Here is a 16,862-nt window from a genome sequence, read left to right as displayed (position 1 = left end):
ATGTCTATTACCACATAGTGAGTGAGAAAGGTGACTACAAAGGAAAAACTCAATGCATCATGGGAATCCCCGGCAGCCTATGTCTATTGCAGCATAACTAAGGGAGGATTCAGGGTCACCTGGTCCAACCCTAACTATATGCTTTAGCAAAAAGGAGGCTCTGCCTCCCATTCTACTTTTTAAATACTCTAGGAACAACAAGTAAGCCTGCAGAGCGAGAGCGAAGTGCTCTAATAGGGTGATATGGTACTACAAGGTTATTAAGATAAGATGGGGCCTGATTATTTAAGACCTTGTATGTGAGGAGCAGGATTTTGAATTAAATTCTGGATTTAACAGGAAGCCAATGAAGGGAAGCCAAAACAGGAGAAATCTGCTCTCTCTTTCTAGTCCCTGTCAGGACTCTGCAGCATTTTGGATTAGCTGAAGGCCTTTCAGGGAGTTTTTAGGACATCCTGATAATAATGAATTGCAGTTGTCCAGCCTGGAAGTAATAAATGCATGAACTAATTTTTCAGCGTCATTCTGAGACAGGATATTTCTAATTTTAGAGATGTTGTGCAAATGGAAGAAAGCAGTCTTACATATTTGCTTAATATGTGCATTGAAGGACATGTCTTGGTCAAAAATGACTCCAAGGTTCCTGACAGCGTTACTGGAGGCCAAGGTAATGCCATCCAGAGTAAGAATCTGGTTAGATACCATATTTCTAAGATTTTCAGGGCAGAGTACAATAACCTCAGTTTGATCTGAATTAAGAAGCAGAAAGTTAGCAGCCATCCAGCTCTTTATGTCTTTAAGACATTCCTGCAGTTTAACTAATTGGTGTGTGTTATTTGGCTTCATGGACAGATAGAGCTGGGTGTCATCAGCATAGCAGTGAAAATGTATGCTATGTCTTCTAATGATGCTGCCTAAGGGTAGCATGTATAGTGTAAACAGAATTGGTCCTAGCACTGAACCCTGTGGAACTCCATAATTAACCTCAGTGTGTGAAGAAGACTCTCCATTTACATGCACAAATTGGAGTCTATTAGATAGATATGATACAAACCACTGCAGTGCAGTACCTGTAATACCTACAGCATGTTCTAATCGCTCTAATAGGATATTATGGTCAACAGTATCGAACGCTGCACTGAGGTCTAGCAGGACAAGCACAGAGATGAGTCCACTGTCAGAGGCCATAAGAAGATCATTTGTAACCTTCACTAAAGCTGTTTCTGTGCTGTGATGAGCTCTGAAACCTGACTGAAACTCTTCAAATAAGCCATTCCTCTGCAGATGATCTGTTAGCTGTTTGACAACTACTCTTTCAAGGATTTTTGATATGAAAGGAAGGTTGGAGATTGGCCTATAATTAGCAAAGACAGCTGGGTCTAGAGATGGCTTTTTAAGGCCTTCAAGCTGACTACTGCCAGCTTGAAGGCCTGTTGTACATAGCCGATTATTAGAGAAAGGTTGATCGTATTTAAGATTGAAGCATTAATTAATGACAGGACTTCTTTGAGCAGTTTTGTAGGAATGGGGTCTAAAAGACACGTTGATGGTTTGGAGTCCACGATTTTAGAGTGGCAGTTAATACAGTATTGCACACAGTAAGGGTTTTTATTTTTATTTAAATACTAATAAAAATGGGGTGACCAATGCAGAGTGTAGTATGTACCTGTGAAACTGTAGGACAGCTTCTGTGTGCATCCTGTGGTGTGTGTTTAAGGGTTGTGGTTGAGGTGGCCAATGGCTTGGTGGTAAAAACTGCTTTTAAGTCTTTTAGTCCAAGCAGACAGACTCCTATAAAGTCTCCCAGATGTTAACAAGGAGAACAACCGATGTGCTGGGTGGCTGTGGTCCTTGATGATGCTGTGTCCTTTACGGAGGCACTGTTGAAGATAGATGTCCTGAAAGCCTCATGCCAGTGATGTGCTCTGCTGCTTTCACCACCCTCTGTAGTGATTTATGGCTGCTAGCAGAGCAGCTTCCATAAAAACTGTAATACAGCTCATCAGCAAACTCTTGATCACACACCTGTAGAAATTTGAGGTGATGTTGGCATTCATGCCAAAGTTCCTCAGCCTCCTCAGAAAGTAGAGTTGCTGGCGAGCACTGATTCCAGTGTCTCTGTGAACTTATTAGCAAGGTACTGGCAGGTGCTTAACCCTTTCACGCACAGTGGTCACTACAGTGGACAGCTATTCAAAGGCTGTTTCCTTGTATTTGTGTCAGGGTTGATGGTATACTTGCACATAAACCACTACATTGGACACTGATGTATCACTTCATACGCATCAGTTGTCCACCTAAGTGGACATGTAAAAAACTCTTTAAAAAGTACATGCTTTTTAAAAAAATTAAGTTAAAAAAAATCTTTTTTCATGCCTAAAGATTAATAAAAATACTTAAGAAAAAAATCAAGATTGAGGTTGTCATAATTCATGCATGAAAGGGTTAATTCATCATAAAGCATTATTCCTCCTTTGTATGTCATTTTATAAATACATATATATGAATATGACTATGATTATGACTATTACTGGCAGTGATAGCTGTACATGTTGTAACAGTAACAGATGGATAAACATATCTGTGTTTGTAAATGACATACTAAGGAGAAACAATGACACATGCATGATGAATTAAGCACTTGCTAATACCTCACTAATAGTGTGAGTGATTAGTGACTCATTAGTGACATGACAGAACTTTCCTTTCTGACAAGGCATATAGTTGGGGCTGGATAAGCTGACCCTTAGTTATAACACAGTCGACCAGGCTACTGGGGGCTTTCCATGATGCACTGAGTCTTTCTTATTCACTCAACTTTTTTTTCACTCATATGTGTTCATAGACCACTCTACATTTAATCACTAGGTCTTATTAACCTCTGACTCTCTTTTGCAGCATGTCTTTGTCCCGTCGTCCTCCCCTCAGGCAACTGAGTTGCCCGCCTCTCCCTAAACGTCGTTCTTCCTGTTAAAACTGAGCTTTTCCTTCCCACTGTCACCAACGAACTTGCTCATAGGGGGTCATTTGATTTTGGGGGTTTTCTCTGTTTTCTTTTTATTATTGTAGAGTCTTTGCCTTAAAATACAAAGCACCTAGTGGCAATTTATGTTGTGATTTGTCTCTATATGAATAAAATTGAATTTAACTTATTTAATTCAGTCACCATGGTCACAAAGTTGTTTAAATGTTGTTATTAGTTGGTTGAAATCTTGATCCTAGCAATTAACTAATTTCAAGCTGTAAAATAGTCAAACCAGAGTAACCAGGTAAACCATAATACATGACCTTTATATTGTTTTTTATTGTTATTTTTGTAGTATTCAGCTCCTGCACCTTCTCAAACCTTCGAATCTTCAAATACTGTGTGTAATGTGCAAAAACCAGCGAAACCCTAAATAATTCAGAGGAGTTTCCCTGTGAAAAGCGTGAACCTTATCGACAACCACGTCAGTGGTAAGAGGCAACACCCCCACACATCACGGCCCCTCTTTAACATCAACATTTTAAGAAAGTTCCCGTTTAAGAAATTCCTAGTCACACATCTTCTAGTGACACATCTAAGCGACACAGAAACTGTGAGGTCACCGAAAAATGCTGAGGAATAGTCTGACATAAATATATACATATGTATTATTTGTGTGTGTGTGTGTGTGTGTGTGTGTGTGTGTGTGTGTGTGTGTGTGTGTGTGTGTGTGTGTGTGTGTGTGTGTGTGTGTTGATGATGACAGGAGCTAAAGAGAGAAAAAAAAAGGAGGGGTGCCCATATCAGTTTCCTTGACTCTTCAAGCATGTACTTCCTTTTACTTGATGAAACCTGCTATATCTGTATATAACTCTCTCAGTCTCTCTCTCTTCTCTCTCTCTTTCTCTCTCTCTCTCTCTCTCTCTCTACACACACACACACACACACACACACACACACACACACATATATATATATATATATATATATATATATATATATATATACATATATATATATATATATATAGATGTATATAGATACATAGATAGATAGACACATTATTTCCTGTCTCTGCCAAGTGGGACACCACATCACAGTTCCATCCTACCACTTATATATTTTGGTGTCATTTGCAGTCATCTTATTGGTTACATTTGTTTTTGTCAAAAGACCACCTGCACCAACCAGTGGAATTTAAAATGTAGTAACCCTCTGACACAGAGAAACAACGCATGCATTTGATTTCTCACTATGATGTCAGCTTTCTACATATGAGGGCTGTGAAAGAAATGATAATAAAGCTGGTTCTTTATACTGGTTATTTATAGATAAATTGCATCACCTCCAGACCACATGCAATACACTGCACCAAGCCTGTGAAGACAGCTATGCTCATTTTGCATTACACAAGTTGTAGCTTTTTACTCGCTAAACCAAATGCAAATAAATTCATGAAGTAAATGTATTTACTTTATGAATTTATTGTTTACAAAAGTTGAAAGATAACAATCTGTCTGCAATACTGAGACAGAAGTGAAACTTTGGGGCGCTATTTTGAAAAAAAAAAAAAAAAAAACTTTTGGCATACAGTAATCTTTTTTTAAACGGTCGCATCTCTATGAAAAAAAAGAAAGGTAATTTTACGTAGGTGTGTATGGGGTTTCTTCCGCTTTCCTCCTATAAAACGCATGGGCAGAGGTGCTGATCACATCAGTGTTACAGCTGAACGACGCTACTGAGGAAGAGAGAGAGAAGCTGCTGCAGTATGATGAAGTGCGTCCTTGTTCTCGCCTTGTTGCATTTCTGTGTCAGTGTTAAGTCAGACACTAACTTGATTACTGAGATCATACATGGACTCGAAAGTCTCAGCAAAGTCAACTTCACATATGTAAGTACTCGAAATGTTTATCGCAACTCGTTATTTCACTCGCAGCACTATGTTACAAAGTGTACCGTGGCTTCACTGATGTTTATTACAATGTTATAATATTCAGTTCATAATGCAATTAACTGATTTATTTTTCTGTTTCTTCAGAATGGTAGTGCGACCATTAAAGTCCCTGCAAGATGTTCATCAAAAATGCCCGTAAGTTAGGCCCATTATCATCTCCTCAGATGATAGATGCATTACGTTTGTTATGATAAATGAACTATGCCTTATCATTTTACCATTGCAGCACAATTGTTCAGGTGTGGTCATTAAAGAACTGGAGAAACTTCTCAGCAACGTGACTGTGCAAGAAGAGGACGAACACTATATACAAGAGCTTCTGAAAAACTTGAATATTCTGCCACATCGTCACAATGATGCCAACGTAAGACAACCAGAACAACTCTTAACAAGATCTGTTTAGATCAGCTTGTTTATGTCAACATCTCCATCCAGATGACATGCAATGTAATAGCTTCTTTTTTCCTTTTCCAGAATCCCAGTTGCTGTATGAAAGCTGAACACATGTCCAATCAAACCTTTCGTTTCTACAAAAGCTTCTTCAAGAAACTGAACACCAGAAAAATTAGAAAAAGCACAACAACAGCACCTCAAGTGAAGGTAGCTTGAGTCCAGGAAGTTTTCCTTCCTAACCCTTGACGTATTAACTTTCCAAATTTCAAATTCTGAATATTTAAAAAAAGCGCTTCCATATATTTATGTATTTATTTCATCATATTTATATCTATTTATTTAAAATTTACTGTTTTGTATGCAACTGACGACCTTACCTCCCAGTGATACTGTTGTAATATTCACCATGTGAAAATAGTATAGAGAAAGGACTGCACTGCTGTCTTCAGTAAATTAACTTGTCTATACTTTATTGTCTATTTATTTATTTATTTATTTATTCAACTAATTAGTTTGTTTAAAAGCCTTTATTTAAAACATGGTAACAGTTGACTATGTAACACTGTTTGCTGTTTTGCCTTTTCTTGTCTTTTTTTTTTAAGCACTGAGGTCTGTGGTTTTCCTTGAACTAATAGTGAAAATTTTGTGGAATAAAGAGTTTAGAAACAAAGAGTTGTCTTTCTGAGATTTACCGCCTCCAGCTGAGAGCGTTTACGAATAGAACATTTCTGAAAACTTTGCAGTGGCCGTCTCTTCTTTTATAAAAGGAATTATTGAGAGAAATAATACTGTGGGTGAACACTGACATGTATGCTGCAGTGTCTAGCTTGACATCATGATGCCAGAGCTGTTATAAGCCTTAAACAGTCACAACGATATAGAGGTAGTTCTAACTGGTTTGGTTTGGTTTTAACTTGACATTGTACTTTTTAATGATAACACTTAAACTAAAGATCGCCCATAGACTACCTAAAACCTGGTTGTTAATGCATCACAATGAAAGTCCAGTTTGGAGTGCATATCACACAGCATACTCATTGCCATGATATTAGTCATTGAAGTGTAAGGTCATTGTTCGAATGACAGTGTTACCTGTCAAGAAGTCTGGTAACGAAATCCAAAGAGATGTGGGACCATGGGGACAGGTAAGTAAGTAAGTAAGTAAAACTTTATTTATATAGCACCTTTCAAGATAAAAATCACAAAGTGCTTCACAGAAGCTAAAACCTAAAAATAAAAATCAACTAAAAGCAAGTTTTAAAAAATGGGTTTTTAGCTGTTTTTTAAAAGCGACCACTGAGTCCACAGATCTCAGGCTCAAAGGGAGAGAGTTCCACAATCTGGGGGCCACAGTTCCAAAAGCTTTGTCGCCTTTTGTTTTCAGCCTCGTGTGTTGGACAGCAAGCAAGCCCTGGTCACATGACCTCAGGGACCTGCTGGGAATAAAGGTAAAGGTTTTAGGAGTGCTGCAGATGGATTGTGGGCAGTCTTATTCTGGGCGCACATGGTGCACTCACCGATGTACTCCCAGAAGTCTCTAGATTAGGCCATAAGTGCCACTGCAAAAAAACGAATGGTCTGCTGGACCCCAGACAATTATGTGGACCTCCTCTGGGATCAGGTTTGTTTTTTCTGTGCAGATTGGATGAGGGTCTCGATCTCCCAGGTAAGAGACCCAATGACACATGAGGAAAGTAAGATCACTTCATCTTCCACAGGGGCATCAAGAGGAGCAAAGTGCCGGAGTCTTGTTTGTTACTATGATCTGATTTAAACTGCGGCAATCTATGCAGGCATGGAGTGTTCCATCTTTTTTCTTTACAAAGAGTAGTGGCCAAAGGAGAAGAAGATGGCCAAATGATACCTGCTTTCGTGGAAGTATTTCTCCATTGTTGTAAAGACAACCAGTGGGGGGAGGAACACCAGGTAAGGCATCTATGGCACAGTTGTATGATCTGGGGGGGAGGCAAAGAAAGAGCAAGGTCTTTGCATAAAACATTTGCATTTAAGTTTTTCAGACTGAGAGCAGATCAAGTTACTAACTAAAAAAAAAGCTTCTCTGAGTGCCTTTCCTCCCAGCATCTCTCCTCAGCCAGTATCCAGAAATTCACTGAATAATCAGCCACACTAAGTTTACAGATTGAGCTGCATCAGCGCTGGTTCCCTTAACAAAAATACATTTCAATTTATTCAGTAATTCAGTAAGTTAACTCTTCTCTGGCCTGTGCCCATAATAAAGCTCTGCCTTGCTTCAGATTAGTTACAAGCGCAATCTAATCAGAGGCATACATTCTAATGAACTGTTTATATACCAGCATAGTGTTAGAAAGCCCTAGGCCTTTACTAACTCATTCGTGAAAGGCTCTGGTGGGGATAATGCTCATTCCGGAGGCTCAGGGGGCTGTGAGGTGTCAACGGAGAGGTTGGTGAAGTGGGCAGAGAGAATGAGGGGCCCTTCTCAGGAAACAGCAGAGGTCAATGGTGTAGAAGCAGCAACGGCAGTGGTGAGAGGAACTGAAACAAGTGGATTCTGACCAAACAACAAGGAAGGGCATCCAGTCAAAATTAAAATGCCTTCTGCTGTGGTGACCCATTGGGATCATTAGTAGTACTACATCTTTAGGTATGAGTCAAACTATACACACAGTACAGTTTTATGATCGCTATGTTTTATGTATTGTACACTATAGCAGTTACGTTCTGATGGCATCTGCATGTATAACATTTAAGACACAATTTTACACTTTTTAAAAATTAATTAATGATTAAAAGAATTCTGGTGTAATTTATTTTGTAAAAACTCTTAATGCTATTTACTTAGCATTTCATATTACAAAGTCGTAATAAAGGTTTATTGCTGATCAGTGAGTCAGTTCTCATGGCCAGGTCCTTAGATAATACCACTCTGTCAAAGGCTACTGGTTTGTCACAGAAACCCACAGCCCGTACCATTGATCCTATGACGCATGCATAGGTTCAAATGTGTAGTCTCGCTTATCATATTATAATTTAAGCACAATCATTTCCAAAACCTAACCCAGTTATTTTGGTGTAACTCAACCACTAACAAAGTGAAACCACTGATTCAACCTTTTTATAACAACTGAAATAATGATTATAGATGCATCACAGAGTACATTTTTACCATATAAACCTGGTTTAACCCTGTCAATGTTAAGCCAGTTGTTAAGCAATCAGTAAAGCTACTTTAGGCTACTTTGCTGCAAAGAGTTGCCACATTTATTAATAAAATTTTATCTATCCTCATCTTATAATCAGTCTCATAATCCCTCTTGTAAAATAAGTGTAAGAAAAAAAAATATTGCAAGTATAGATGATAAAAGACTGTAATTAAGAAGAGTGGGAAGGGATGTGTTGGAGGATAGAAGATGCAGAAAGTTCCCCACCCCCATTTAACTCGGTGAAAGGCATAGTGGGAAAAGCATGACAGAAGTGCCTCTTTTTTTAACTTCCCTTAGAGAAGTAAAAGTTAACAAGCTTGCATGGCAGGGCACAAAACACACACGCACAGGCATGAAGTTGCACAGACAGGCATGTCTGATAAACACGCAGGGCTGTATCACACATGCACTCACACTAACACACAGGAGTGTGATAAGAGGGCTGGGGGTTTTTTGGCTTCCTAAAATGGCAGTTTTTTTGTTTTGTTTTTTGCTCTTAGCCATCTTACTTATCGCTTTTGCATATTTTGTGGGTCATCACCAAGCAAAAAAAAAAAAAAAAAAAGGAACAAAACACTCTGGAGCCTTCTCACGACTTCAAAAAAAAAAAAGCTCACAACTTTAAAAAGACTTTAACCCAAGATCTCATGATTGAAAACTACATTTCCTTAGGTTCCCACAAGAGCACATCAAGATTGCGAAAAGGAGATCTACAGATGACTTCTGCTAATCTAGTCTCACACATTTTTAGTCACATCAGGTTTTCTGAAGAGTAACTTAGTGACTCATTATATTGCTAGAAAAGACAAGTAAGATAAAGAGGTTATCGTGGCACTTGTCACGTGTGGGAAATCACACAGTACAGACAGCAGCAACCTTGGAGTGGTGTCTTTGAAGTATACATGAGTTAGATGAGTAGCAGGTGCACCTTTGAACACAGAAAACCAACAGAGGAGGATGCAGTGAGAGAGAAATGTAGGCAACAGTGCACCTCAACTTGTCTATTTATTCTCTGACCCTTTCAACTCTTACCCCTGCCTGTTGTGTCTTTAATTTCCTGGCAGCCAGGCAGAGAGCCTGAGCCTCAAAAGAGATGAGAAAGGACCAAAGGAATACACTTAAAATATCCTAATCGAAATGATTTGTTTTTAAATTAGCCACCCGTGAACTAATACTAATATATGGATAATCATAGATAATAGAGAAAAGAAAGGACCTCAGAATTTGATTTATCTACATCGATTTGGGGTCAGTTTAAACAAAAATGGATATACTTTAAAAGCAAATATACAACTAACATACTTCTTTATCTTAATGTGACGAAAGAATGCAGAAAAAAATCTTTATCAGGATGCTGCGCCCGCATTTCTTTTCTTTCTCCAACAGGTGGCCTCAGCGACCCAATGTACTTGAACGGACCTTGCAATGATTTTATAATCTACCTCTTCATTTGAATAAACTTCACCAGATTTAAATAAGACTCTGGAAAATAACTACAGCAAGGCTTAACGGGGAACGGGATGCGTGATGATTTTCTCGTGAAACCTGTTGTGTCATAAAGCAGTGACAGAGATCGGTCGCCAAAGGGCCACAGTCACGCGCTTTCTTTCCCATCGCACTTTCTCCTGAATGGGACAACGTCAGAGCGCCGGTGTGGAAGCGAGCCAGAGGTCTTCGGGATCTGGCCGCAGATGCGCACTGTGGCTGCAGGAGGACGCAGCGAGAGCGCTGAGTGACATTTGAATCCGGTGGTGTGTACTATTAAATCACAGCAACAGTCAGCGAGCTGGCTTCCAGGGAGGACACAGGACTGTGCATTTATTTGTGTTTGCAGGAAATGGGGTCTGGATGCTCTTTGGAGGGACTTTACACTGGGAAGTTCGGATGGAAGCGGCGGGACGTTTGTTTTTAGATGTGGTATCAAGCTGCAGCTGACCGCACACTTTATCTGTAAGTAAGAAGTGAATTTGGTGCTAAAACAGTAAAATAGAGAAACCGCAAACACAGTTTGTATATATGTAGGAGGATGTGACTCTTGTTTTGAGTCACGTCTTAATAATTACAGCCCGCTCACGGGAAAATCCTGCTCTCACAGCTCCAGCCAGACAGTGTGTTATTCTAAATCGGATCATTGGCAATACAAATTACAGCTGTACGAGGGTTTATTGGGGCCATTGCAATAATAATAATAATAATAATGATAAAGTAATAAATTTAGTGGAGGAAGATTGGAATAGTAATTAGAACACTGATTAAATATAATACTTTACAATTATATTTATGCAAATAGGTCTTTCCTTGATTCAGCCCGGATTTACCACATTATGAGAGGTATCCGAATTCTACAAATACATAACTATAACTGGAAACTATTCAAAAGGAGACTGATTTTGATGAGGTGAAATTTGGGGCATCAGGAGCTACAAAGAGATATGCAAAGGTATGATTGATTATTATTGTCCAAACTGTGCTCTATCATGGGCCATTTAATGGTGCTTGGGGTGTGATGAGGCTGAATGAGCCCCTTCCCCCCCAAATCTTTTTACCTTTTACTTAAAATAGCCCTAATATTCTTTTGCATAATCAGCTATATTAACAATCAGAGCTATTATATAAACCACAACACAACAAACCACAAAAAAGATATATAACATTTAGAAAATCATGCATATTTATGATTACTTTTATCTTACACAATATTGAATTTTTCTAGACTAATTCATTTCTTTTAATCCCCAGGGCTACTGATGTGTTCTGTAAGCAGACAGAGGATTCCTGCGATTACATTGGGTTTGGGGCTAAAACAGAACAAGCAGAAGAGAATCAGTGACTACACCACTGCACTGAGGAATTAAGGTACAACTACCTCTCCATCAGTGCAGCTCAGATGATGTCAAATCTATTTTACAGGGTCAGAGGGCAAATGACTGTCCCAGAGAGCATTTGCCTGAAATGTCTCATCTTTCGTGATTTATCAGACGATAAACTGATGGAGACTTTTCGCAGTAATGGAGAACAGGAGCCTCATAGAAACTAGTGGATAAAATGTAGCAAGACTCTTCAGTATGACATAAGCAAAGAACCCCCTCCTCCCCAAGCACACACTCACTTTCAGGGATGGATCCCATGAACTTTACAACTGTCATCGACAATGGGTTTTTGGATGAGGCGCCATCAAGTCGTGTCCTAACTGGCTGTTTTCTCTCGCTGCTCATCCTCACCACCTTGCTGGGAAACACTCTGGTTTGCGCGGCCGTCACCAAGTTTCGCCATCTGCGTTCTAAAGTGACCAACTTTTTTGTGATCTCGCTGGCCGTGTCCGACCTATTGGTTGCCATCTTGGTGATGCCCTGGAAAGCAGTGACGGAGATCGCCGGATTCTGGCCGTTTGGCTCTTTCTGCGATACCTGGGTAGCTTTTGACATTATGTGCTCCACGGCCTCAATTTTGAACCTTTGCGTCATAAGCCTGGACCGCTATTGGGCCATCTCCAGTCCTTTCCGCTATGAGAGGAAGATGACACCCACAGTGGCCTATATTATGATCAGTGTGGCCTGGACGCTGTCTGTCCTCATTTCCTTCATTCCAGTGCAGCTCAACTGGCATAAAGCCCAAACCAAATCTTACACTGCTCTTACTGAGTCCTCTGTTTCACTGGCATCAAACGCTACATCTTACCCAGAGAACTGTGACTCAAGCCTGAATAGGACCTACGCCATCTCCACCTCTCTTATAAGCTTTTACATCCCCGTGGTCATCATGGTGGCCACCTACACACAGATTTACCGCATTGCCCACAGACAAATCAGGAGGATCTCTGCTCTAGAGCGGGCAGCCGAAAGTGCCAAAAACAGACACGACAGCATGGGCAGAGGCTCCAGCATCGCAGACTCGGAGAGCTCCTTCAGGTTGACATTCAAGAGGGAGACAAAGGTGCTGAAGACGCTGTCAGTGATAATGGGGGTGTTTGTGTGTTGCTGGCTCCCATTTTTCATCCTCAACTGCATGGTGCCCTTCTGCGAGCAGTCGAGCGGAGGGGAGGCTTTCCCCTGCATCAGCCCCACCACGTTTGATGTGTTCGTGTGGTTCGGCTGGGCTAATTCCTCCCTAAACCCCATCATCTATGCCTTCAATGCGGATTTCCGGAAGGCCTTCTCCATCCTGCTGGGATGCCACAGACTGTATCCAGGAGGCCACGACATAGAGACAGCCAGTCTAAACAAGAAATGACTCACAACTCTCTCACAGCACTGACTCATCCCTTAATTCTTAAAACAGTCCAAGAGTTCCTGTTGCAGCCAGTCTGATTGACTTGAAATGCAAAGACTGCTTTCGTGCGCTAACTCTTATTTTGACTGAAGGGTACAACGACCCCACATGCATCCATGTTTGCATTAGGTGAATGGTCTGCCTTTGCGATGTCTACCATAGCGGGCTTGCTGTGCTCGCCATTGTCTCTACACTGTCTTCAGATGGGAGAAGCTCCTGATAGAGGAGAGAGGATTTGGGATTGAGATTAAAATCCGCCGCTGTTGCACCAGGGATCTGGGAGAGCAGCGGTGCTGACAAGCTCTTGGGATAGATAATCCCATGACTGGGCAGCACACACCCTAATGATGTCAGACACTGCTCTCTTCTATATCATCAAACACACACACACAAACAAACACTGTCAAAACATGCTCCCCGAAATATCATGTAGCACCCAGCATGCACACTACAACAACAAATTCCATGACAGCACACAGAAACACTGTTAGTCTTTACACTGACATTTCAGGACCTGCAAAGACTCCAGCAGTAAAGCATCAAGCCAAATTATGTTGAACATATGTACAGGTAAAGTACATCCACAAGTGACTTAATATTACAGCTAGAATGAAAAGTGAATAAATTCAAGTGTAAAAGGAAATCCCTAAGAAGTGGAGACGTAAAAATGTGATCTGAATCCGTATAGGATGCAGAGATGGGGAAAAACAAACCGACTGCCTCGTTACTGGTTGAAATGTTATTTATAAATCATCGACATTTCGAATCATTATAACTTTAAACCAAATTTACAAACTTGTGACCTCCGAAATGACACCAGTCAGCGGCAACATTAAAACCATTTGCCTAATATTGTGTAACACTTTGGGCCCTGTGGGTTGTGAGGTGGGGCAACGGTGGATTGCATCCTGGAGATGCTCAACTGAAGATCTGCTAAGTTCGGAGGCCAGGTCAGTGCCTCGGGCTCTTCTTGTGTCGAGTCATCCATGAGCAGTTTTTGCAGGGTGGAGGGGTGCCTTGACCTGCTGTATTCAGGGAATAAGTTGCCACTGGGTTGTGTTTGTTCTGCCGCTATGTTCATGTGGGTGGAATATGTCAAAGTAACATCTAGATAAGTGTTTGAGCCCAAAGTTTCCCTGCAGAGCATTCCATTTTTACCAGATAAAGAATGTTATTCATTTTACCTGTTTGTGGTTTTAATGTTGTATCAAATTGCCTGATTTTTCCAGTGCTTGAAAGTGTTTTATTGGCAGAAGACAGTATTGTACCTGCTATGGATGGGATTATTATGGGATTATGGGTTCTTTATGTGAAAACTGAAATGGGTTGGTGTAATGTTGTTTTATGTTCCTGTGAAATTGAACAGAAATACAGTGTCAACTGGTGACACACTTCCTTTGTGCAATAAATTGCATAGTGAAAGCACATCTAAATGACAATTGTGTCATTTTTTGTGACCGTTATTTACCATGGGTCTTGTTCTCACTGATTTTGTCACAGTTCTTATTGGTTTGGATGCATTACTGAATTTCTCTGTGAACTCCAACAAGGCAATGAACACAAGATGCCAGACAATCAGCCAGCCTACAGTTTAGAGCATTAAAACTACTGCTTTTCTGAGTTAAACCTAACAAGACGGACAATGCAAAAAAGCAACTTGTAGCACAAGAAAACCGCATGGCAGGCAACGGGACTCTCGTACAAAATACAAGTTAGAAGGAAACAGAGGAACACCATAATTTGTAAGAATTAATTAAAAACCACACAACTCTATTGGGAAATAAAAGTCCACTTATCAGCTGTTTTACTTCACTTGAAACATAAATGAATTTTGGTGTAATAAAGATGTTTTTTAAAAAACTTATTACATCACATCATTCAAGTTGCTAGTTTGACATGAAATGCATTAGACCACAGTTTAAATTATGCTTTAGACTGATTTTTACATTTATTTACTGCTGTACTTAAACTGCAAATTTAATAATATGTTTTCTATATCAAATGCATCTTTTCATTTTCACTAAAGCCCCCCAAAATAAAAAATCAGTAATCGTCAGAAGAATTTTGCTCATCAAAGATGAATAAACAAGACAAATCTTAATTATTATTATCTTTATTATTTTAGTGAGGCCACTATGTTCCCATATAATGAAGAAAAAATGGCTCATGTTTTGGAAAATTATCTGTCTGTTCTGGTTTCCTGTCTGGAAATCTTTCATCAGTAGCAGAACCCCAGGAAGTAATGAAATAGTCCTGCACGTATTGCAATGTAATATAAACCCTTTTTATACCGCAAATCAGAATTAATTTTAGAGGTGCTGGTAAATATTCTTTTTAGCTTTGGAGAAAGTTAGCATTTGCCACTGCTTCCAATCTTTTGCTAAGTGAATTTTTCTCTTTGTGTAGGCTAAAGCTGACTTAGTTTGCTAATGAGCTTTAGCTTCTTCTTCTTCTTCTTTTTTTTTTTGAAAATTACCTGTAGAAGTATTAGTAAACTTTGATTTTAGCTTTGAAAAAAAAAAACTTTAAACAAAGCCAGTTAGCATTTTTACTGCTTCCAATCACTGTGCTAATAATTCTGTTTCTGTAGGCTTTAGCCACCATTGCATTCAACATTACCTTAATTTTTCAGGCCCAGGGGTTGTCGCTTGGGTGACAGGCACAAATTCATCTGACAGACATGAGTGGTGTTGACCATCAAATCTAAATCTTGGCAGAATCAATCATGACTGATAGATGTTGTGGCCAAAACTGTGAAAATAAGACCCAGCAAATATCAGAGACATAACAAGATAAAGAACATCATCATTAAGATCTACCGCTAATCTGTTAGCCAGAGTGAGAATTCATGACAAGCAAAAGCTATAAGTGTGTTGTGAGTGAATATGCAGGTGTTATATTGGTTTTACTACTGTATACATGTTATGTTACATTCAGAAGTGTATAAAGCCATCAGAAGAAACAGCTGTGCAATGTCTGCTTGTGCATGTGGAAGCATCAGTGCACATGTTTATAAATGTATATTTGTCCATTTTCATGAAATCCACAGGGTGTGTGTGTGTGTGTGTGTGTGTGTGTGTGTGTGTGTGTGTGTGTGTGTGTGTGTGCGTGAGATAAAGAGACAGAGTGGCTGCACAGCCTTGACCTCCACACATCAAATTACCTAAAGCCAATTTCACACCAGCATCCAAAGAGCAAAACCTAATGGGATCAGCTGCGCTTCACATCTAACATTTCACTCTCACATAACCCTGGTGTTCATGTGTTTGTTCAGTCCGGTGATGTATTGCCATCATTTGTAAAGTGAAGCGCCTAATCAGAAGTTGTGAATAGCCTGGCATAATAAAGGAGTGCAACCATTGTGGCACCTCTTTATCCCCACTGTTGGCTTTGTTTCTTTCTTTGATTGCATTACAACATTTCCCACTCTATCAATTTTTAAACAATACCAAACGGCTAAACAAGAACTTTGATTCCGATGCACCTTTGTCGCCTCCGTGTTTCAGTTCCTTGTTAAAAGAAGAGGATAAGGAGGATTGTAGATTTTAGTTTGCGGTGGTTCCACTGTCTGTTATGGATTTACCTGTGACAAGAACCTAATCCACTCAGATGCTTCAATGGGGAGTACGAGGGAAATTGAAGTAGTTGAAGTGTGAAAAGACAGCAGAGCAACGACAAGGACGAAATAAATTATATTTGGCAAGACCCAGTTACACACTCTGTTCCACATTAGCCTGCTGCGTCGTCTTAAAAGATAAATCACACTCAAAGATGGTTTGACATGAAGTTCATGTTCGGTAATGTTAATGAATATCTCTGTAGATGCGTCGTAAAAATCAGAACTTGATTAATTTTTCTGTAGAACTGTTGCTTCGTCTTGCTGGTCAACCATATTAAAATAATTACGGGGCAATAAATCCCTCTCAATAAGCAGCAAGTGTAAGAAGTGACATCGTTCAGTTGAATTAAGTTAATGCTCATTATAAATATGTAAAAAACTATATACTGTGAGAGAAACTCTTCCTCTCATGGGCTAACACACAGACACACACGCACGCAGAGCTGTCCTTTAAAGGCCGCTTTCTCTTGGCTCTGGACT

The 16,862-nt window shown here is 39.8% G+C and overlaps 1 protein-coding gene across 1 annotated transcript; it reads left to right on the top strand.

Annotated features, from left to right (window-relative positions):
* Positions 1-10,181: 10,181 nt before the first annotated feature.
* Positions 10,182-14,559, top strand: drd1a (dopamine receptor D1a). The gene is made up of 2 exons (XM_026189378.1): positions 10,182-10,444; positions 11,234-14,559. The coding sequence occupies exon 2, from the start codon at positions 11,612-11,614 to the stop codon at positions 12,722-12,724; it is 1,113 nt and encodes a 370-aa protein (XP_026045163.1). The 5' UTR covers positions 10,182-10,444; positions 11,234-11,611; the 3' UTR covers positions 12,725-14,559.
* The last annotated feature ends 2,303 nt before the right edge of the window (positions 14,560-16,862 follow it).

The sequence above is a fragment of the Astatotilapia calliptera genome, chromosome 2 (assembly GCF_900246225.1).
Source record: "Astatotilapia calliptera chromosome 2, fAstCal1.2, whole genome shotgun sequence".
NCBI lineage: Eukaryota > Metazoa > Chordata > Actinopteri > Cichliformes > Cichlidae > Astatotilapia > Astatotilapia calliptera.
Note: the sequence above shows the minus strand (reverse complement) of the source record. Positions and strands in the feature narration are given on the sequence as shown.

What these genes read in the sequence shown, in the direction of transcription:
- drd1a (XM_026189378.1), top strand. Translation starts at nt 11,612, where the DNA reads ATGGATCCCATGAACTTTACAACTGTCATCGACAATGGGTTTTTGGAT.